Here is a 24,855-nt window from a genome sequence, read left to right as displayed (position 1 = left end):
TAAAATAAAAAAAATGGCAGTCTTTCAGAACACTTTTAGTCCGTTTTTGGCGAACTACAGTTTGAAATGAAGTTACAACATAGTCGCCATGCTTGTTTTTGAAGTGTCTTTAGAAAGCATTATTTATGCCGTTTGGAATGCACGTGAGTTCGGCCGATTGGAAGTTTTTCCTCCACCTGGATTCCGAGAAGCTCCGCCCAGCGTTACAGCGTTGACTATTAAAGCCTTTTAAGAAGTCTGTGATTGGACAATCGAGAGGTCACTCATATATTCACAGCAAATCGCAAACAGTCCAAGGCGGGGTTTGACGGGTGGTTACAAAAAAACATAACAGCACATTCGGTTTTGGTCCGACTCCGACACACTCATACGCACCTGCGAAATACTACGACAGCTTTCATTATCGTCGAATCCCGCCTCACGTCCATCTGATTAGTTTTCGTCGTCAGTTTATTTATGGCGTGATATCAAAACGTTGTTAGGTTTGGGGGCGTGTCTAAGAGAGAACACATTTCGTTTCCATATCCTATTCAGTAACGTTAGTAGTTTTAATCAGAATAGTTTAGCCTTCGTGATTTAGTAGTCGTTTAGTTGTGTCTCCGACGCTCGTCTCTGGCCCATTTAGTACGTAATTCAAGCGACATTTGCAACATGTAGGTAAATGCGCGAGCTTTTCTCTCGTCGCGAGGGTTTCAGCAGCAGCGCGAGCTTTCATTTCCCCTTTCGTCTGTCTTTCTAAAGCTGTACGGGCCCGTTTTATCCTATGACATCCCGAAACATGGAGCACACGGGCTGCGTCAACATCTGCAGTCTCACCAGCACCTTACCGGTGATTCCGTATAGGAAACTAACGGACCTGCACTACATCAGTAAGGGAGGCTTTGGGACTGTGTTCAGGGCGCAGCACAGTGACTGGCGCACAACAGTAGCGATTAAGTGTTTAAAACTGGATTCACCGGTTGGTGAGAGGTTCGTGTTGTGATCTTTACTTGCTTCATTCTTCATTCAAGTGTACAGTGCCTAAGACATGGTAAAAGTATAGCTGGGTTGGGTCATGTCATTTTTCAGACTGTATATATTACATGTCGTTGAAAGTTTTGTCATGTCATACTTTGTTATGTGCTGCCTGGTATGCATCCTTTCACATAAGTATGTGGTCATACAGCATGCTTTGAGTATGTGATGCGGCTGGAAAAAGACAGAATGGAATAGACTATATGATAGATTTTATACAAACATTGAAAATGAATTTAAGTAGAAAATATTTCTTTATGCACATTCAATGATTTTCTTATGGAAGACTTAAGACTAGAAAATTTCATTGTGATTTACACAAAAATAAGAAATAACTTTCAGGTTTGGGAAAACCCATGAAAGATCAATTCAATAGCTCTATTTATGTTTAACTACAGAAAAAGTATGGGAACCCTGACAGTCAGTATTATGTTCATAATAAACAGCTGTGGTGGCTGAAAAATCCCCCAGGTCTTTTCTAACCATGTACATTTTTGCAGAGAAAGGAATTGTTTACTAAAAGAGGCGGAGGTGCTTCACAAAGCTCGATTCAACCACATCATTCAGATCTTTGGGGTGTGCAATGAACCCGAGTTCTTCTGCATTGTGACAGAGTTCATGACCAATGGATCTCTGGACGAACTACTGCATGAGGTAATCCACATTCATTTTACATGGTAGGGCTTCCTGTTTAGTCTGATGTTAATAGTTTAAAAAACACAATTACTCTTATTCACAGAGAGTTTCACTTTCGTCCTTGTTGATAACATGAGTGTTTTTTGACGTTATGTTATGTATTTTCTTGTTTATGTAACAGAAAGATATGTACCCAGTGGTGGCCTGGCCATTGAGGCTTCGAATTCTTTACGAGATAGCTCTAGGGGTCAACTTCCTCCACAATATGAGCCCACCTCTTCTACACCATGACCTCAAAACTCAGAAAATTCTGCTGGATGGGGAGTACCATGTCAAGGTTTGTGCATTTGGACTAGTAGAAATAAAGAAAGTTCCTATAGGTCATTCGTTGGTGGTAGCAACACTGAAGTCTTGGGTTCATTTAAGGGAACACACAAACTGATCAAATGTCCCTGTTATGCACTGCAGGACGGTTGCTTTGGATAAAGGTAAATGCAGTAGAAGACTCTTGTCAAGATGATTTACCATTGATGTAATGTCTTTGTTTCGCAAGTCTTTGCGTCAGTGTAAACTGAATGTGCAGGCAATTGTCTTTGTATGTTTTGTACATTTTTAGTTAGATCTGTGACGTTGTGCAGTATTACGCACTATGCGATGATATAACGGTGGTTATGAAGTAATACGCTTTGCAGGGAAGAAATGTGTAGGTTTCTTTGAACTGTCAACAACCAGTATATGTAACAGGTTGTTGATGCATTTTTTTCTAAAGCCTGAGAAATTATGCATATAGGGGGAAAAGTACAGTTAAACAACTTAACTTACAAGGAAACATAACTTACAATGAGTTTGTAAACCTTAACTAATTCTTTACCTAGCATTTTGTATATGTTACATTCCTTCATACTCTGATGTAAAGTGCTCTATCTTGTATGTGTTTTTAGATAGCTGATTTTGGCTTGTCTAAATGGCGTCAGCTGTCTATCACTAAAGGCTCTGGCTCCAAACCTGCTGAAATGGGGGGCACTGTCATCTACATGCCACCTGAGGAGTATGAACCTTCCAAGAACCGCAGGGCTGATGTCAAATATGACATGTACAGGTTAGTCAGTATGTTTTACAATGTTCAGGAATATATGGTTAGTGTCTGCACTCACTGTCATTTCTGTGGGAATGCACACTTTTTCTGCACCTGCAGCATTTCAGGGTGATGATAATAGCTGATTTAACATCCTGAGGTTAAAAAGCATCAACATTCAGACAAGAATAGCTTTTAGCTGAAAATTCTGTTATGAATTACTCACTCTCTAGTTGTTCCAAATCTGTAAAAATCTCTTTGTTTGGTTGAATGCAGAGAAAGATATTTGGACGAATGCTTGTAACCAAACAGTTCTTGGACCCCATTGACTACCATAGTAGGATTACTATGTTAGTAATTACAATGGCAGTCAAAAGTGCACCAGAACTGTTTACTGTCTTACATTCTTCAAAAGATCTTCTTTTGTATTCAACAGAACAAAAAAATTATAAAGTACGTTTGTCTACTATGGTAGTCAATGGCGTACAAGAACTGTTTGGTTATAAGCATTCTTCAAAATATCTTTCTCTGTTCATCAAAACAAAGAAATGTATACAGATTTGGAACAACTCGAAGGTGAGTAAATGATGATAGATATTTATTTATTTTTGGGTGAAATTTTTGGGTAGAAATGCAGATGATATACTAGGGGTATGGTTAGCTGGAGATGAAACTCTTTTATTACCTATATTGAAAACAGAGAAATTTCCTGTTGAGCCGGCATTTACAGGTAGAAAACAATACCTAAAATTTAGAAGATAAAACATCATGTGTGTCTCAACTATTATTAAAAAAATGGTAGTCAAAATAAAATGTTTTTTTTTCCAAGTAAACCTTTTAATACTTTCTTAATAGTGTGAGTTAATGAACAAAAAACAGTTTTCCTTTTTTTGTTAAAGGAACACTCCACTTTTTTGGAAATGGGCTCATTCTCCAACTCCCCCAGAGGTAATAAGTTGAGTTTTACCGTTTTGGAATCTATGCTTCAAATGTGGAAATGCGTTGTGTGATATCACTGTGCCTGCTGCGGCCATGTTACGGCAGCAAGCTTCCTTGATTATTACGCCGGAATGGGAGTATAGTTCCTAATCATATCAGCCTAGAAACCACAACTTTTCATTTTCCGCCGGTCTTAGCACACGATATAACTACAGAAGAGTCCAGTTTAAAATAGGAAAATTATCGAAACTTTTTGGTCATTTTTGAACGCGATGCTACTGGTCTAATTGGATTCAATGATCTATACTAAAAGTGCTATCGCCAGGCCCGGAGATCAGTTAAATAGATTCCAAAATGGTAAAACTCAACTTATTAACTCTGGGGGAGTTGGAGAATGAGCCTATTTCCAAAAAAAGTGGAGTGTTCCTTTAATATAGTAAATAATTGTCCTGTAACTGGGTTTATAAAATGGCAACATAAAGAAGAGAAAGACTTAACTTGAGCTAAACATGGCCTTAAAAAAAATCTTGATTTGGACTACAAAAAAACACATTCCCTTTTGATCTGCTGAATGAATGTTGGTCTTACTATTTCTATAGTATGGTTTTTAAAGAGCACTGTTGTCCTGCTTTCTCAGTTCCATATTTTTATGAAATCCCCTTTAACTGTCTCTCTCATTATCTGTCTATTGTGTCTATTGACTTTCTATTGTTAACTCAACACAATTCCTGTAAGTTGAAGGACATGTTTCTGATGGAATGTGGAAATGGTTGGGATGGGGAAATAAAATAATTTGGTGTCCAATTTCCAGTTGGAGGTCAGAAAAGCAGATTTTGAAAACATGGGTGGTGGTTACATTCATATTGTATGTAGTCACGGACCCCTGTTTGGATTTTGGTAATATTTTAACGAATTCCCGGAACACCAGGAAAGGCTAAGAAACTGTTTTATTCATTGCTCACCAAAACTGTATCAGAAAACCTTTGTTTTCTATGAGCCCAAGCACTAATGTAAGACTGACCGAAGGTTTTCTGTCTTTAGTCAGAGGGTCTGTTGAAATCGTGAAACTGAAATGAGAGTCTGTGTTATCTCTGATGGGGATTGCCAAATGTGGATGTAGATGGCAACAGTGAAACCATTCACTCATCTGTTCTCTGCTTCCTCTATTAGTTACGCCATCATCATGTGGGAAGTGCTTTCAAGACGGATACCATATGAAGGTAGGGGGGTTGAGTTCATATAATGTACAGTCAGCTGGACACTATCATAAAGTTAATAACGGTTTGCTGTGGTTATCTATCTAAGTGTCATTTAATATTTTAGTCATCTTTATCTATAAACTGTGATGGTCGTAATGGTTACATTTAATCTTTAAGTAGCACCATATTAGGGATGGGCAGAATGACCAAAAATCTATTTCACGGAATGAATAGTTTTATTTCACAGTAACGATATATTTCACGGTAACAATCTCCTATTTTAATTCTATATCTTATACCTCATTTTTCTTTATTACAGTTCATTTAAATGCTCACCATATAGTTAAAATGTAGGAAAGTTATGAAAAAGTAATAAAGATATCAAATTAAGTTCTGATAATCAGATTTATTATTACTTTATATTTATATTCTAGCTATATAATATGTATACAGTAGGAAGATAGACAACATGTATAACAATGAAGTTTGAATATATGCACAAACAATGAAATTACAGTATACGACTGGTGTTATAAACTGGTGTTCATGGGGTCTGTACTGTAGGTCTTTATCACTCTTTACTCTCTATTAGATGAGCACTTTTAGTGTGTTGCGACTCTCTGTCTTTAGGTTTGTTTATTCTCGCGCACTGCAAGTCTCTGGTAACTCCACACCCGTCTCCCAGTAGCAGCGTTCACGTGGCGAGCATCATCGTGCGTTACAAAACAAGTTTCACCTTGGCTCGCCTAAAGTTAAACTTAATTAAAACTATTAACAGCTTTACAAAGCGACCTGACTTCTGAAATACCTGAGAATGAGCTTTTTTAAATGCTGGCGCAGATCCCTGCATGAGCACTGAGGGTGAGAGAAGCGCCGGACTGGAGCGGATCACGAAACTACAGACTGAAAGAAGGTCAAAAGAATGTTTGATTTGTTAATTTGTTACGGGTGCATTAATTCACATGTTTTTTTCAGCATGACGCCCAACTTGCAGAGTGCCGAGTTAACCACGCCTACTTAGTTACATTCCGCGGAATACATGGAATAGAAAAATCTCTTACGGTTGACATTTTATTATATTATTATATATTCCATCATTCAGCCCAGCCCTACACCATATAAGCACTAAGCAGTGGCCGATTTAGCAGTGTCATGTTTTTGAAGCAAAAAATATTAAGACACAGATTTCATGACTCGACCACTTCTCTATTTCAACATCATCTTCGGATTGTACTATCTTTCCTACTGTACTTTCAGATGCCACCAATCCCATGCAGATCATGTTCAGCGTTCTCCGAGGGTCTCGACCCGACACGGGCCCAGACAGTCTTCCCACAGACATTCCCAGCAGAGAAACCCTCATAAACATCATGACCTGCGGCTGGACCACCAACCCAGAAGAGCGTCCCTCCTTTCTTCGTAAGTATCGGCTTGAATCCAACCTTTGACCTTTTCTTTGCTTTGCCCAATCACTGTGAATCATTGTGATGTCCTGTCACCATCCTGTGCTTGTAGTATATTAATTGGCTAAACCTCTAACCACAATTGTGTCATTGTGATTACTTTTACTGGCATTTTTGTCAGCTCATGTTTTGGATTGCAAGCTCTTGCAACAGTGTTAAATGAGGACAAATCGGAAGAATGAGGAAATGTTTGTGTAGTGACAGAGGGCACAGAGTCATGAAGTTCACTTTGTCCAAACAGAATTACTATTGAACGCAATATGGCGTAATAAAACTGTAACTATATTAAACAGTGTGGATGTTTAATAATTTATTCATACATATTTTTCACTCATACAAAGTATTTTATCTTTGAGTAAGCAGTAGGCTGTTAGAGATACACTCCTGAACAAATTCTTAAGACCGTGGGAAAAATTACAAGTATTGTAAGAAGGCTTTCTGTCTTTGAACGTGGCCATCACTGCCAAGTTTGGACATAGTAAGACAGTCATTGCAAATTTCTTAAAAGATCCTGAGAGTTATGGGACAAAAAAGTCAAGTAGTAGACCCAAAACCTGCACTGAACCGGAGGATCCGAAGGGCTGTCCGTGAAGTCACAAGGCGATCCTCAACCCAAATTAAGGCCCTTACTGATGCTGACTGCAGCCCAATAACCATAAGACGGCATCTGCGAGAGAAGGGCTTCAAGAACAAAAAAACGTCTTCAAAAGCCACGTCTCCTTCCACGCCACAAACTTGCCTGTTTGGAATTTGCAAGGGAGCACCAAACATGAGACATTGACAGGTGGAAAAAGTTTTATTCTCTGGTGAGAAAAAAATAAACCTGGACGGTCCTGATGGCTTCCAACATTACTGGCATGACAAGGAGATCCCACTGGAGATGTTTTCAATGCGGCACAGTGTTGGAGGCTCCATCTTCCTGTGTAGCTCAGTTGGTAGAGCATTGCGCTAACAACGCAAGGTTGTGGGTTCGATCCCAGGGAACACACACTGATAAAAAAAGACATGTATAGACTAAATGCACTGTAAGTCGCTTTGGATAAAAGTGTCTGCCAAATGAGTAAATGTAATCATGATCTGGGGTGCTTTTTACTTCAATAGGAAAATGGAGCTTCAGGTTGTGCAGGGCCGTCGGCTGGCTATGTGGACATGTTGCAGCGGGCATCCCTCTTGACTGAGGGCCCTCGTCTGTGCGGTAATGACTGGGTCTTTCAACAGGACAACGCTGCAGTTCACAACACCCACCTGACAAATGACTTCTTCCAGGAGAATAATGTCACTCTTTTGGACCATCCTGCATGTTCCCCTGATCTAAATCCCATTGAGAACGTTTGGGGATGGATGGCAAAGGATGTTTACAAAAACGGACATCATTTCCAGAACATGGATGCCATTCGTAAAGCCATCTTCACCACATGGAGCAACGTTGCCAACAGCCTCAAGTATGCAGAAACGAGTGTTTGAAGTGATCAACAAGAACGGTGGCGCTACTCACTATTAGTCCATTTATTACACTTTTAGTTCTGCCTTTGGGCTATGGTCTTAAACTTTTGATCAGCTGATGAACAGCCTGTTTGAGTTTAAATGAAGTTTTCAATAAATTGCCTACTCTCTGTTTTTTGTCTCTTGCTCCTGTTTCTTGTTTTGGCATTTTGAATCAGTACTTACAACCTGGTTACGATCCACCAGCGAGAAATGCGAATGCTTGTAATATTTCCCCCGGTCTTAAGATTTTGTTCAGGAGTGTAATGCTAGAACTATGCTCATTGCATATAAGATTCTTTAATAGTAGTAGTAGTAGTAGTAGTAGTAGGCGACTATATGGCTGACCATTAGCTTAAATCAAGATGGAGCCGCGGATGGCTGCCTCGGTTTGGAGTACTCTAGTACTTATGTCTTTTTTGTTTGTTTTTCCTGTTTTAAGCTACTCTTCTTTAATCACTTTTACCAGGGACGAATTGCTTAACATCAAGCAATGCCCTTCTATCAATCTTTTCCCTAATTTTGAAAATTCAGACGTCTTACTGGACATTTTACTTGGAGGAGCGGCAGCTCTATACAAACGCTCTAAAAGACGCAAGCGGGGAAAGCGAGCGGGTGCGCTCGTCAGACTCCGACGACGCGGATTTAGGACCCCGCTGCCGAGTATACACCTGGCGAATGTCCGCTCCCTTACCAACAAAACGGACGAAATACTCTTACTCACCAGGACACAAACAAAGATTTTTCCAACTCCGCTGCGCTGTGTTTCACAGAAACATGGCTCAATGACACCATACCGGACAGCGCGTTACATCTGCCGGGTTTTCAGCTGTTCAGAGCGGATCGCATTGCCGAGTCAACAGGGAAGACGCGTGGTGGATTATGTTTTTATATAAAGAAGGTTGGTGCAGAGATATAACAACATTGAAGAAGATGTACTTTTCGTACTTAGAAGCATTCTCTATCAACTGCAAACCTTTTTATTCGCCACGCGAGTTTTCCTCATTTATTCTCGTGAATGTTTACATTCCTCCACATGATGTAATCCGCAACAGCTGGCGGATTACATCACTGACACGGAGCAGCAACACCCGGATTCTCTTATTATTATTATTATTATTGGGGACTTTAACAGAGCAAACCTCTCCCGTGAGCTTCCAAAATACAGGCAGCATATCACATGCCCCACCAGAGACAGCAACATTCTGGATCACTGTTACACCACAATACAGGATGCATACCACTCTGTTCCCAGAGCAGCTCTGGGTCTCTCTGATCATTGCCTGGTTCATCTTCTTCCGACCTACAGACAGAAGCTTAAATCTGCCAAGCCTGTAGCAAGAACAGCAAAGAGATGGAGCAGCGAAACAGAGCGGGCCTTACAAGCCTGTTTCGACTGCACGGATTGGAGTGTCTTTGAAGCTGCAGCCACTGATCTGGATGAGTTAACTGACACAGTGACATCCTACATCAGCTTCTGTGAGGACATGTGTATTCCCACCAGGACTCGCTTAACATACAACAATGACAAACCATGGTTTACAATGAAACTGAGACAGCTTCGTCAGGCCAAAGAAGATGCTTACAGAAGTGGGGACAAAGTCTTGTATAATCAGGCCAAAAACACACTGACAAAGGAGATAAGAGCAGCTAAGAGAAGCTACTCTGAAAAGCTGAAGAGCCAGTTTTCAGCCAACGACCCTGCATCAGTGTGGAAAGGCCTGAAAGACATTACCAACTACAAGCCATCATACCCTCAGTCTGTGGGTAATCAACGACTGGCTGACGACCTGAACGACGTCTATTGTCGTTTTGAAATGCAGAGTCTCACCCTACACACCCGCCCTGACCCTATCTCTGCTATACAATTAACACCTCCTCTTGACACTCAACCTGCACTTAAGATCTGCAAAGAGGATGTGTGCCAGCTTTTCCGCAAACAAAAGATCAGAAAAGCACCAGGCCCAGACAATGTCTCACCCTCCTGCCTGAAAGTCTGTGCTGAGCAGCTGTCGCCCATCTTCACTAATATTTTTAACAGATCTTTGGAGCAGTGTGAAGTCCCTTCATGCTTCAAACGCTCCACCATCATCCCTGTACAGAAGAACCCCAAAATCTCTGGACTTAATGACTACAGGCCTGTTGCTTTAACATCTGTGGTCATGAAGTAATTTGAGAGACTTGTACTGGCCCACCTGAAGGACATCACCAGACCACTTCTTGATCCCCTCCAGTTTGCTTACCGAGCAAACAGGTCTGTGGACGATGCAGTAAACATGGGACTGCATTTACATCCTACAACACCTAGACAGACCAGGGACTTACGTCAGGATACTGTTTGTAGACTTCAGCTCAGCCTTCAACACCATAATCCCAGACCTCCTCCTGCCCAAGCTTACCCAGCTCTCTGTGCCAACCTCTACCTGTCAGTGGATTATTAACTTCCTGTCGAACAGGCAGCAGCTAGTGAGGTTGGGAAAATTTAAATCCAGCACATGTACCATCAGCACCGGAGCTCCTCAAGGATGTGTTCTTTCTCCACTGCTATTGTCACTCTACACAAACGAATGCACCTCTACAGACCCTTCTGTCAAACTCCTGAAGTTTGCAGATGACACCACAGTCATTGGCCTTATTCAAGACGGTGATGAATCTGCCTACAGAAAGGAGGTTGCTCAGCTGGCTGCCTGGTGTAGTCAAAACAACCTAGAGCTGAATGCATTCAAGACAGTGGAGATGATAGTGGATTTCAGAAGGAACCCTCCATCACTTCCTCCCCTCACCATCCTGGACAGCACTGTGGATACTGTGGAGTCATTCAGGTTCCTGGGCTCCACCATCTCTCAGGACCTGAAGTGGGAGTCCCACATAGACTCCATTGTAAAGAAGGCCCAGCAGAGGTTATACTTCCTCCGTCAATTGAGGAAGTTCAACCTACCACAGGAGCTACTGACCCAGTTCAAATCAGTGGTCATCGAATCTGTTCTGTGCACTTCAATTACTGTTTGGTATGGCTCGGCCACCAAATCAGACCTACGAAGACTACAATGGACAGTTCGTAGTGCTGAGAAGATTATTGGTGCTACTCTGCCCACACTTCAGGACCTGTACGATTCCAGAGTGAAAAACAGGGCAAGAAAAATCATCATTGACTCCACACACCCAGCACACAAACTATTTGATCTGCTGCCCTCTGGTCGGCGCTTTAGAGCACCAAACACCAGGACTTCCAGACACAGAAGCAGCTTCTTCCCCCAGGCAATCTCCCTCCTAAACAGATAACTGCTCCTTAAGAGCAATATTCCACTTCCACTACTCCTATAGTGTGCACTATAGTGCCTTATTATATCTACATTTTATGTATACATGTACATAACACTACCTCTACTTACTAAATTATCCATTTGCACAAGTGTACATACAATCTGTTAATATGTATATTCTACTATATACTACCCTGTACAATGTCTCTTATATGTTATTATCCCCCATTTTCTGTAAAATACTCTTTATTTTATATATGCACAATTTAGAATCTTTTAGACTGTAAATCGTATTATATTGTATTGTCATTGTGTTGAATGTCTGTACTAGAAGCTTCCAACACCAAAGAAAATTCCTTGTGTGTGGAAGCACACTTGGCAATAAAGCTCTTCTAATTCTGATTAACTTCGCCGCCGAGAGGCTGATTAAGGGAACCCTATTGTCAGACGCGCTTGCTTTCAATGATCATAACTCCGAAGACTTCGTTTTTCCTTTTGATTTTATTTGCATAGAGAACAAACAAGAATGTGTATCCAATACATGCATCCAAAAGTCATTATAATTTGGATTAGAAGCTTGGTAGCGGTCAACAAAAAATAAGCCTTTCCTCGTCACCCCCTCTCCATTCTCCCCACTCACACAGGTGAACAGAGGATATACTCTTACCACTTCCGCCACCACCAGGTGCCGTAATCTCTAGGGGTGGGTGAAAAAATTGATTCACATATGAATCGCGATTCAGTCCTCTAGCGATTCTTATCGATTCACAGATTTCCAAAAATCGATTTTCTAGTTAAAATAACAATTGGTGATGTTGTCGGAGCAAAAAAGGCAGAACTTTTTTGCGAGACCGGTGCGGCACCCGGACAGTCGAGAGACCGCACACCTTAAGCTCAGCAACAGCGATGGCGGGGCTAAAAGAAATACACCCCGTCCCATTTTTAGCGAGGGCAAGTTTTTGGAAATACTTCGGATTTGATCAGCTCTATGGTAAGAAGGAGCTTGACAAGACGTATTCAATATGCAAGCTTTGTAAAGCGAAGGTGAAGTAATTTGAGAACACTAAACATAAAGACTCACATCGAATGCCATCATTCCAACAAAATGGAATAACATCTTCACTGTTGCAGCCCTTTTTGAGCCTACACGTGAAAACCCATTGTTGGCACTAAAATGGCTGTAACTCATGAATTCTTTTTTGAAAGAAGAAAATTAGCGGATTATTGCTAAAAAAAAAGAAATCGCAAATTTTTTTTATTTTGCTTTGTTTATTGTAATAAAAAAACTATAAAAGCTTTGACGATATGAAGGCCTTTAGCTAATATGGCAGGATGTTTTGACTCTTCAGGCATGGCAGCCTTACTTAGCAGTCCTCCAACTCTTAACACACCTTCTACCAATATTGGATTGAGTTTATATAAACTGCTGTTTCTTTTCACACCTTCTCCCTTTTGGAGGCAGGAGAACTCTTCCGAGAACCTTTTTCTCTGACAGAACATGATAACTTCAATTTCAGCTTCTCTGATCTCTCCCAATGAGAGATAACCACCACAGAGCTTGTTCTTGAAATCGAGCATGTCCTTGGAGAGAGCATCTTCCTGTTGAGTTAAAGTACATCTGATGCAGAATGGGTAAGACGTACAGTGAACTCTTTCATTTTCTTGAGATTCAAAGACAAAGCCTTGAATCTTAGAATCCAGCCCATCACTCTTATTAGACGTGTCCAAGATGAAGTGCGGTTGATCAAACAAGTCACTGCATCATTTTCTTCTCTTATTGCAGAAACTCCAAAAGCAGCTGATACCTTGACCTCAGGATCTTCAAATGGAAGTTGTTGTAATTTATCTGGGTTAACAGGCCAGTCTTCTTCTGATTGCAAGAGAAATGAGGGACCGGATATCCAAGTTTTGTTATTTAGAAATGGCTCTGCCCTCACGCCTCTGGAGGCAAGGTCTGCAGGATTGTATGCAGTGTTCACAAATCTCCATTGAGATGCATCAGAACCCTTGAGAATCTCTGAGACCCGGTTTGCCACAAAGATTTGAAATCTTGAAGTTTCATTCTTAATGTATTTTAATACTGAGGTACTGTCTGTCCAGAAAACAGAGTCTTGAAGCTGTAGTCTTAGCTCCTTTCTCCACAGTTTGTCCATACGAGCTGCTACAACAGCCGCTGTTAACTCCATACGTGGGATAGTAAAAGGCTTTAAAGGTGCCATCCTGGATTTTCCCATTATGAAGGCGCTGTGTAACTGAGAGTGTTCATTACGCAGCAAAAGATAGGTATCAGTACCGTATCCTTCCTCACTAGCATCAGCAAAATGATGCAACTGAGCAGTGGCTGCCTCTCCAAGTTCAGAGGTTTTAAACATCGTCTGATGCTGAAGCCTTCCAACTGATGTAGCTCCTTCAGCCAATCTATCCACTCCTGAGCAACAGCTGCTGTATGACATCATCCCATCCTAGCCGGTTCCGACACAGATCCTTAAGAATCCTTTTTGCCGTAAAAACCACAGGAGCTAGGATCCCCAAAGGGTCATAGAAAGAGCTGACAGTTGAAAGGATACCTCTGCAGATCAATGGTCTCTCCTGAATAGTTATACTGAACTTAAAGGTATCGGACTGGACACACCAATGCACTCCCAGTGCTCTTTCAACAGGTAATGAGTCATGGTCCAGATCCAGGTCTTTTACTTCCTTTGCTCTCTCCTCCTCAGGTATTGAGGCCAACACACCTCGACTGTTGCTTATCCATTTCGTTAGATGAAAGCCGCCCTTAACACAGATGGTTTTAAGGTCTTTATAGAGGGACAGAGGCAAGGCAGTCATCTACATAGAAACTGTACATGATGGTCTCAAACACTTGCTGGCTGCAGAAGTCTTTGTTGTCTTCTGCGCACCTTTGTAGAGCAAAATTAGCACAACTTGGAGAAGATGTTGCCCCAAACAAATGGACAACCATCCTGAACTCTTCCATACACTGAGTGAAGTCTCCACTAGACCACCAAAGAAATCTCAACAGGTCCAAATCCTCCTCTGGAACTTAAACCTGATGAAACATCGCCTCAACGTCAGACATCAGAACAACAGGCTCATTCCTGAACCTAGTCAGGACTCAAATTAACGTACTAGTCAGATCAGGACCATTCAGGAGTTGTGCGTTGAGTGATGTGCATTGAAATGATGCTGCACAATCAAAGACAACTCGGATCTTCCCTTTCTTCGGGTGGTATACCCCATGGTGTGGGATGTACCATACCTTTCCATCACTGCGTGCCAGATCTGTGGTTGGCACTTTCTCAGCATAACCACTGGATAGAAGGTTATTCATGAAGGCAGTGTAGTCCTTATGGAATAATGGATCTCTGAGAAACCTTCTCTTCAGGTTAAGGGTGCATTGTTCTGCAATGTTAAGGTTATTGACATGCTTAACTTTCTGTTCTTCAGAGGTAAGCCAATACTGTAATGGCCATCAACTAATTTCACAGTATCGTTAACCATTTCTAAGAACCTGCAGTCCTCCCTTGAAAGTCCTGGTTGTTCTTCCTGACTACACTCTGGAAAGTCTGCCTTGAACTGTTGTTTCCAGAGTTCGTCAAGTGTTACAGCAGAAATTCTGTTGATAGTAACTGCAGACTGATACAAGTCAGGTCCATCACAACAGCCTCCACCTAGAGGTCCATTTACCAAGCAAGCATTGTCTTTATGGCATACGGCCCTTTATCCACCCTCCTAATAACTTCAAGCAGCTCCAAAGCTCTGGGCACATTCATGCCTATCAGAAGCTCCACATCTGCATCTATTACAGGTAAGTACACTTGTTTCAAATGAGGCCATATATGCAGATCTTCCAGGCGTGAGATGTTACTCTTATTCACTGGCATCCTACGTCGTGTGAAGATATCTGGCATTTCACAGTACCAGTCACTGTCAAATCCAGCCAATTCCAAGTCTGACGCAAAACAACTGTCCACAATTCTCTCCTGGCCCATGGTACACAAAAGAATCTTTGTTTTTCTCCCAGAGAGATTAAGTCCAAGGAACTGCCCACTGCACTCTCTGAGTTGATCTTGCCTTTCTCTACATCTGCTCCCTTATCCTTGTGGTGAATGTGAAGCAAACTAGGGTGCCTTAAGCCGCATATTTTGCAAGAGAGATGTTTCCTACACTCCTTACTGATGTGACCAGTACACAAACAGCCAAAACAAACTACAATCTTTTTTAGGAAATCAATCTTCTCACTTTGAGCTCCTTTCTCCAACAGAGTACAAAACTCCAACATGTGTCCACCTTTGCAGTACAGGCAAGTCTTTTCAGGTAAATTACTATTTTTAACCTTGTGTTCCGTTAGTGTCTTTTTAACTGCAGTAGCAGCAGTGGCAAAGCTACTTCCTTTAGCCCTTAAGCAATGTGATTTTGTCCTGCTGCCTTCATTATTTGCCACCAACATTGGTGCATCCTGTAAGTTTCCAAACACAGGATCTGTCATGATTTTCACTTGGTGCTCCAAAAAAGTCACAATATCAACAAACTTAGTTCTCCTATGATGCCTTTCCTGAATATCACATGACACTGTTCTCCACTTGTCTCTCAGTTTGTAGGGTAATCTTTTAATCACGGCGATCATATTGGCAGGTGTATTCAATTCACATAGACTATAAACCTTATCCATAGCATTGTAACATCCACGTAAGAACAGACTGTATGCATGTAAAGCCTTACCATCTTCTGACTTGATTGTTGGCCATGAAGAAACCTTATTCAAATAGGCAGATGCAATCATATGCTCATTTCCAAAGTGTTAATGCATTAAAGTCTTTACCTTTGCATATCCTGAGCCATCAGTCACATGTTGACAGCTCCTAACAAGTTGTTGTGGTTTCTCCCTAGTGTACTGCTCCAAAAAGTGTAGGCTATCCTCAGCATTGTCAGCCTTTTTCTCAATTACTTGTTCAAATGACCGTATAAAAGAGTGGTACTGTAGAGGGTCACCATCAAATATTTGGATGGCTGTTCTAGGCAGTGATGCAAGACATTGCTGATGCACCAGCATTGATGTTATCTCATTCTGCTTTTCCATTACAGACAACATGTGGTTCTGGTCACTATTAATGTTTGTGGAAAAGAGTATATGGACATCTCTATGATGAGACACTGGAAGTGCAGTAGTATTTGGAACAATGAGCGGTCTCATGAACACAGAGGGCCTCTGCTGGAGATCAATAGTATTGTCTGCCCTTTTTTGCTTTAGCCTGTCAAGGCATAAATCAGAATTTCCAGTCTCTGATTTTCCGTTTTCATCCTCTCCAGGATTCTGTGGAACAAAAGTCTCTGCATCAACGTTAAGAGCTGCCACAGTTTTTCCTTTTTTCTTAAAATATGACTCCATGCCATCGGGTCGATGAGAAGCAGCACTCCGCACATCATATTCAGAGGTTCTTAAAACATTCACTTTTGCCATTGATGAGGCTATATCAGCCTTAAGCTGAAGTTGTTCCTTTTTGTTGTCTTAATTTCTCTTCCTGCTCCTCAAGAGAATGTTTTTCCTTTAGCAAACTTTGACGGGCAAGCAGAGCAGCTATTTCCACCTCTGCTTTGAGACGTGCTGATGAAATGTTTGATTTTGAACCTTGTTTTCTACTGCTTATGTTGGATATACTGTCACTTGGCAGTATGTCATCATGTTGAGAAGATAAGATGGTTCCGGTTTTCCCTTTTTTACAGCCTCATGAATTCCGCTTTCTTCCTCTGACAGAACCTCCTGGTGACACTCGGCATCATGAGTTCGCTCTGAACGCGGCTTGTCAATTTCTGAAATCCACACTTTGGCATCATTAATACATCCTTGATTGTATACGGTGATGCTTGCGAACCATGAATTTTGTCTTTCTTATTCCTCTGATGGAATTAAAGGCATCAGAGATTTGTGCAATGCAGTGGCATTTTCAGACAATCGCAGCAGAACATCAAACTGTGCTTTAACTTGTGAAACATTTTGATCATCTCTCATGAACTCTTTGAGAGACAATATCTGGCCCTTCAATTAGTTTACTTCTCCTGTTTCTGACTTGACTCAGTCTTGCTGGCCAAAGCCGTTGCCGTTATAGTGATTTTTCTCTTCTCCATTTTAGAGGAAATTGAGGAAGAACCAGCATTTGATCCACTCATTTTGTGCATACAGGCAGATGCAAATAGCCACCACAGTATGAATCGAACGTAAAGCCAACAACCAATAGCCACAGCAATCACATGCAGGCACGATATAATAACCAAGGCACTGAATCCAATGTAAAGCTAACAACACTCTAGTAAACATAACCCGATCAGTGGCAATCAACCCGGTATGAACAATAACAGCACCAAACTTCAACAAGTGACAGTAACCCCATCAAACTGCGTTCAAACAAGCCATAACACAGTACTAAACTCAGGTTACATACTACTTGTTGTGTGCGTTGTTATCGGGCGGCTGCCGCTTTCCACTTAATCAAGCCGGAACCGCATGTGTCATCTCATGGCCGTTGTTGATCCTCTTCTCCATGAATGGTTACGGCCGATGAGCGAGGCTTCCTTTCCTTAGGTCTGGAGACTTTTTTGTTGACCATGTTGGCTACTATATGGCTAGATAGAGATGGCAGATTTTCCAAAGCCTATAATCATGTCTTTGGTCTTAGCTATGTTTAAGTTTAGATTACACTTTGCACACCAGGAGACAAAATCTTCCACCACAGGTCCATGACATGTCTCTTCATTGACTTGAATGCTCACAATAACAGTATCATTGGCAAACTTCAGTATATACCTATCATCAAATGTACTCTTACAATCATTGGCATATAAAATAAAAAGGAGGGTGGAAAGAACACACCCCTGAGGAGAACCCTTAGAAGAACATAACTTGGAGGATAACATGCCATTAACTAAACTAGACTGGGTCGGGGTCCTATTCGATAGAAAATCAACTACCCATCTTACCAAATTAAAATCCAAGTAAAACAATTTAATAAGCTTTTCTGCCAGCACATGAATAAGGGTCTTATCTAACGAAACGATCGGTCATTTTCTAAAAAAAAAAAAAATATATGCTTTATAAACACAAATGCTCACCTTGCCTGTTCTGCGATGCCCGTTCATGACTTCACATAATACGTAATTACTTTGGAAAGGTCACGCTTTTTTAATATTACAACATCCAGGATACGCACAAGAAATGACCATTTTAAACAATAAACTGACACAAAGACATTTGAATACGTGTCATTGAACATTCAACAACTTTTGAACGGTCCTCCTTCTACACATTTGTAAACACTGACTCAGTACTTATGCCTACGTCAAGCGTGACCTTTTCAACGTTATTATGTGAAGTCATGAACAGCATCCTTGAAGAGCCAAAATACCATCCTCGTTACACACTTGTAGCTTCTGTGTCTCTGTGCCTCTCCTTCGCAGCACAGTCTTATATGTTGGGACCAGGTGCACCACACTGTAGTCAGAAGAACCTAGCGGAGGCTCAGGAATGGATCTATACGTCCCCCCGTATGGATCCGTAACATAAGTCAAGGGTCTTTTTTCCATGAGTGTGGCAAGTGATTTACTGATGGAAATGGTGGAGTTTTATTACAGTTACTGTGATTAAAATCACCCATAACAAAGCACGGAGCATCAGGTGAGATGGACTGAAGTCTTTGTACCACAGAGAGCAACACCTTGTTTGTCTTATTAGTATTAGCTTTGGGGTGAATGTACACAACAGTCAGGAACACTTGGGGAATTTCCCTGGGCAAGTAGTATGGTCTCAGAAAAATTGTAAGCAGCTCAATGTCCGGTAAGCAAACGTTCTCCCTTACAGTTATATTATTACACTATCGTGGTTTAATATAAAAGTATACTCCACCTCCTTGTCGTTTCCCCGTCATACCTGGGTCGCGATCAAGGCGTACTGGTACTCCAAATCCATCAATATGAACGGCAGAATCCATGTCTGCATCCGTCAGCCACGTCTCTGTGAAGGCCAACACACATGCATCTCTAAACTCACATGTGTAGGATACTCGTGCCTGAAGTTCGTCAACCTTATTTTTAAGCAACTGGACATCAGCCAAGACTATTGATTGTAAAGGCAGACGTTTCTTCCTCATTGATGTTCTCACACGCTGTCTCACGCCACCCTTCTTGGCTCTTTTCATTGTCCTCCTCTAGTCCCACCATTTCCATCAGGACTGAAAAGCTGGCTATTATTATAAGCTATAGTATCCTTGAGCAGAGAAAAGTCTGTGAGTTGCCTCGGCACCAGACAACCTGTATTCAATCCCAGGAGAAAATCTCTGGAGTATTGAATCCTGTTTGGTAATGTTCCGGCAACAAAAACGAATAGAAGCGTTAACACCAACAAAAATGTGGCACCCATCTTCCATAGAACCATTGCAATTAAGAAAGGTTAAAGAGTACATAACTAGGGATTTTTAAGGTCCTACTTTGGTTTATGGAGTGTCCAACAACAAGTTTATGTACATAGGTGTAAAAACACAATTATTTCGTAATAATAGGCAGTTATTCTTACCGTACTTCTTGGCTGACTCTTAAATGATTCGTTCCGCGATTCATCTGTCTAATCCCCTCCTTACCGCTAGCCTAGTCTGATGTGATTGGTCAGATGGTCTAGTCTGCTGTGATTGGTCTACCGCGAATGAGGCTCACAAGCTACAGTGTTGGGAGAAGAGTTACGTTTTCACGGGCAGTCCTAGCAAAACGTAGGCATGAACTATATGTAGTGACGTAAATCCGCGGCGGTTCGCGAATAGGACTAGGGACGACTCGTTTGCATGATTCACAGTTGAATCCCTTTTTTCCAAGCCAATAACTTTATTCATTCACCATCGGATTTACAACTTGGCAGACTGCTTACTTTCAAACACAGCAACATTACACACTTCATGAAATGTAATTTTCATGATCTCATGTTATGTACTCTTTAAGGATAAAAAATATGTATAGATTCAAGGAAGGATTCAAGAAGGCGAGAGAGAAAAACAATCTACAAGTTTGCAACTTCAAATTTTGACTTCAAATTTACTGATACACATGTGTGGCCGACCTCTACAACTACAAGTTCCACTCTCTACAACTACAAGTTCCACTCTCACAGGCGCTCAGTTGTTTTGCACCAAAAATACCTTCATAGCCGACAGACAAAAAACCACGCTCACGTAATCGCACTCAACTACTGACACCTGTTGCGAGTCGCCGCATGAGCAACACCTTTACATTTATTGTGGATTATAAAAATTAATTTCTGTAGCACAAATGGTACATGATGCAATCCTGATATTTACACGTTAAAAAAATCAACCCTAGGTATGAGCAGTAGTCATTTTAATGCTTGCCTTATCAAATACCCTTATTCTTAAATAGTGTGTTAACAGTGTCAGGATGAAAATTTTAATAAGTTTTGTTATCATTCTGGTTCTACTTAAGGGTTTTGTTTCTCTTTTTGACCTATGTTGAAAACCACTGTTCTAGACACAGGCGTCATCTATTATCTGTTTTGTCTTATAGATTGTCTTATCGAACTGGAGCCGATGTTGAGAAAGTTTGATGAGATTGATGTCCTAGAAGCAGTACTGGAAGTCAAACGGTCAAAAGTGAGTGTTTATGCTGACCATGTTTTTTTACCTTAAACTCTTAAGAACATTATCTGGATGTTTTACTGATAAACACTGTAAATAGTCTTTGTATTGAGTTTCTGGATGTGAGGCATAAAACTGATTTTGTCATTTATCCTTCCCTTCTTCAAGTATATGAGGCCATCAAGCTGCTGCTCATCATCTCAAACAAATGGAAAACAAACCCAGGAAAAGACTATGAAGGTGCAAAATGTCTGGTGGCCAGTGTTTTTTATTTTAAAATCGAAGTCCTGTTTTGTGTTATGATTCATCATTTGAGCAGACATGAAAACTGTCCGGTGGGTTTCTTACTTCTAGTGTTATTGTTACACAACAGGTCAACTGTTCCATGTCTGGATCAGGTTCCTGCTCTTCCCAGGAAGCAGAAATATCCCATCCAGGATTCCTTACCATATCAAATATACCACCTTCTCAAGGCAAGATTACATCTTAACACACACACACACACTTAAAAGTTTTAAACGTACTGTAGGTTGGTTTATCACTGATGTTCTACATGTTTTTCAGGTCTTCCGTCATCATTAGTGTCCATTCCACTGGATTCTCCAAAGCCTCTAGTGGACCACTGCTCTCGTAACAACCTCAGTCCTGAATATCAGACGGCCCAGCCCGTATCCGACTTCAACATACCCCTGGAAACACATTCACCCCAGTGTGAGAGCGATCTGGCCCCAGCCATACAACCCCTCACCCTACAGCCACAACCGCAAGGTACCATGTCTTTTTTAGCCAAACCCTCAACATGTCTGACACATCTTCATCTCTTCCATTACTTTGTTACTTTCAAAAACATGAACAAAGGAAAATACTGTAATGTCACATAGTCTATTTCTAATGTCCACATCCTGACTGTGTCCACAGATTTCACCCCAGGATTTGACCCCCAGGGTCCCGCAACCCGCTGGATCGCATCCCGACGGGAGGACATTGTTCAGCAGATGACGGAGGCGTGTCTCAACCAGAGCTTAGAAGCTCTGCTGGCTCGCGAGCTGCTGATGCATGAGGACTACGAACTGGTAGTGAACCTACCCACACGCACCGCAAAGGTACGCAAGCTTCTGGACACCTGCGACCGGCACAGCGAGGAGTTTTGTCGTGTGGTGGTGAGGAAACTTCTGGATAACAGACAGATGGGCCTAAATCCCTATCCTGACATCAGTACCATCAGCCCTCCACCACCATAAACTGCTCCCACCGCCCCCTTCCTCTCCAACTCCTTTAACATCAATCGAAACGTCTTCTGACCTTCTTCGAACAGAAGAAATGTGAGTCCTCCGTTTTGTTTCTAGGGTTCTGCTAAAGGACAGTTCTTGCTTTGTTACTGCTGCTTAGGTGGTAGTTTGTATTCCTGGAAAAACGTGTTGGCCAGATGAGCACTTTGTTGTGGAGTTTAGCATGGCCCATTTTGAAGAGAAAACAAACTCTAGCAGTGTTGAAGTTCCACAAAATGGTGTTTAAACCTTTGTCGTCGTTTACACCCTCCCTGTCAGCACATCATTTTGTAACTCTTTTTGTTTGGCTGCCTTACCCACATAACAAATCCTCACAATTGCACAGACAGGACGGGATTTGGAAGTAGTGTGAATCAGCTGTACGGTCTTCCTTTTTGTAAACCAGTGCTTTTGTTTTCCCACATTGAAACTTGAGTGGGATAAATGCAGAGATTGTTCAGTAGTTTGTAATGTTGTACATTTGTGCCAGTAGAGATGACTCCAAAAACATGCTGAAAATGGGATGAGACATAGAACTATCGATCAGACTGTACTTGAGTCAAATGAAATATGGTCTACCTTGACTAAGGTCCATTCAAATGCCATTGGTTGTGCCATAATGCATTATGAAGTGCCAACTAGTTCACTATTCCTTCTTTTCTGAGGCTTTTATTTTGACATTTGAAATGCTAATGTCGTATTCTCTTTATCACAGTTGTAATCTGTCACAATTCTTCTGCCCAGATGAAGCACAGAAAGCTCCTTGCCAGACCGGGTTGACCTTTTTTGCTTTTTTGACTACTGTAGCAATACTAGGTGCCACAAATTATAAAACTATTGATTTTGGACAATGTTGGTAACCTTACAATATCGATACCCATTGACTGCACTAGAAGAGAATGGGTAACGCCGCTGTTGGGTTACCAACATTATTCAAAATATCTCATTTTGTGTTCTGCAGAAGAAAAAAGTCATACAGGTTTTAAATGAAAAGAAAGTGAGTTCATTTTAGGGTAACTTTCACTTGAAGTTCTTGTCGTTCTCAAAGATACACATGACTTCCATGTGTTTGACCTCATCTGCCTATCAAACCATATGCAGCCGTGCATGTTAAATGCCTTAGGCAAATTCTGCTTTGATAAATTAATTGTTGTGCCATCCTGCGTAACATCAGACAGGTTTACGCTTGTCATCACCTGCTCCACATGTAGCAGAATAGACAGTTAATAGCACTTTGAGCATAGAGCAACTGTCAACATCAGCTGGATAGATCTTAAAAAAGCTCCTACTGGCAAAATGTTTATTAAGGAAATTATGAACAAATAGTATCTAAGTCTTTGGAACTGAGTTACTTGTTTAGACCAGCAGATTTTCTGTCTTGTTTGAAGATATTATTTCTGACTCTTAATTGTTTTAATATTATAAACCAAAGGGAATGCTTTAAATTAACACAGACAGAACGCAAATTTATGATGTCATGAACTAAATTTCTGACTTTATTCTTCATTGTTTTTTGGCCTACTGGGGTACTGAGTCAGTCATGTGCTTGATAAGTTTTGTGATAACCCTAGTTCATTGTTTGTTCAGTGTTGAGACTTGAAATTCCTGTGACAGTGATTTTGCATGCTACTGTTAATTTTCCCTTTGTGCAAACAAGCATTATACAAGCCATTGCAGAATTTCTTCTGATGCAACGTCAGTATTTTGAAGACGTTCCCTAGGTGGACTTCATGTCGTGGAATGTCCTGAAACTGGCTGCTCCATTCATGTTTCCTCTTCTAAGCTTTTAAGCTGTGCTTTGGGACTTTTGTTTTCAGTAGTCATACGGAAGACTCACAAATAATGATTTTAAAAAGATGGTGTTTTAAGATCTGTAGATTTTTTGTGGGGTTGGGGACCATTTACAATATCAAGAGTTATGTTCGTTTTGTATTTATTTATATAGTCATGTATAACATTAAGTGATAATTTCCATGCATTTTAAGTGGTTTGTGATAAGTTGTTGCTGTGTCTTTTTTTATTTTAGTATCAGGCTTTAAAGTGCTGTGCCAATCCAGTGATGCTGCATTGCTGAATGCATCTTTAGACTCACTCTGTTATTCAGATGCTAAATAAACAGTGAGTGTCGGCACACAACTTAGCAATACAATATGACGCCAAATTCTGACTTGCCTAAACAGAATGTAGGCTTGGATACAGAAGACATAGTTTATTACAGTGTTCGTCACACTTTTACATGCTATGTAATATGTAACATCACACTGGCTGTGGATTTACAGTAATTGAAATGGCTGTGCTACTTATTTCAACATTCATGTCTGCCTTTGAACTTTTAGAGTTTCTTAGAGTGTTGTCTTGCTGACAAATAACAAATATATAATGACAATAATGTTAAGCTTATGTAGCAGTGTACAAGTAGCATCTGCGTTCTGTTACTGTGTGATAAGGAACTTCCAAAAATGGTCAAGTTTGAGGTGTTATTAAAACGTGTAGTATTTACTGAATGCAAGTGTGTTGTCTTGTTTTGTGGTTCCTGATGCCCAGAAAAAAACTTTCTGAATCTGAACTCTCTGCCAGTTGTTTACACAATGACTTAATTATTAAGTATTAATCCAGTTACAGGTGATCACCTTTTACAAGTGTGTTTTTGAACACCAGTTTTCCCACTGAATTACAAATAGGGTTTTCTATGTATGTTACTTTAGACTTTACATTTATAGTTTAAGAATTTTAAATCACAAATTATTTTTAGTAGGACTAATGTATCAAGTTTTAATCACTTGATACATTTTAACCACTTTAAACAATGATGTCCTTTTAAAACCAAGGCTTGAGAAATATTTTATGATTTAAGAAGCTTTTATGATAAAGAAACAAGGCTGTTACT

At 40.8% G+C, this 24,855-nt stretch overlaps 1 protein-coding gene across 1 annotated transcript; it reads left to right on the top strand.

Annotated features, from left to right (window-relative positions):
- Positions 1-291: 291 nt before the first annotated feature.
- Positions 292-24,469, top strand: ripk2 (receptor-interacting serine-threonine kinase 2). Its single transcript, XM_057333779.1, has 11 exons — positions 292-969; positions 1,515-1,668; positions 1,832-1,987; positions 2,592-2,749; positions 4,835-4,884; positions 6,121-6,282; positions 20,630-20,715; positions 20,869-20,940; positions 21,074-21,173; positions 21,265-21,468; positions 21,619-24,469. Exons 1-11 carry the CDS (start codon positions 764-766, stop codon positions 21,939-21,941), a joined length of 1,671 nt encoding a protein of 556 aa, XP_057189762.1. The 5' UTR covers positions 292-763; the 3' UTR covers positions 21,942-24,469.
- Positions 24,470-24,855: the final 386 nt, after the last annotated feature.

This window comes from Triplophysa rosa, linkage group LG5 (assembly GCF_024868665.1).
Source record: "Triplophysa rosa linkage group LG5, Trosa_1v2, whole genome shotgun sequence".
NCBI classification, from domain to species: domain Eukaryota; kingdom Metazoa; phylum Chordata; class Actinopteri; order Cypriniformes; family Nemacheilidae; genus Triplophysa; species Triplophysa rosa.
Note: the sequence above shows the minus strand (reverse complement) of the source record. Positions and strands in the feature narration are given on the sequence as shown.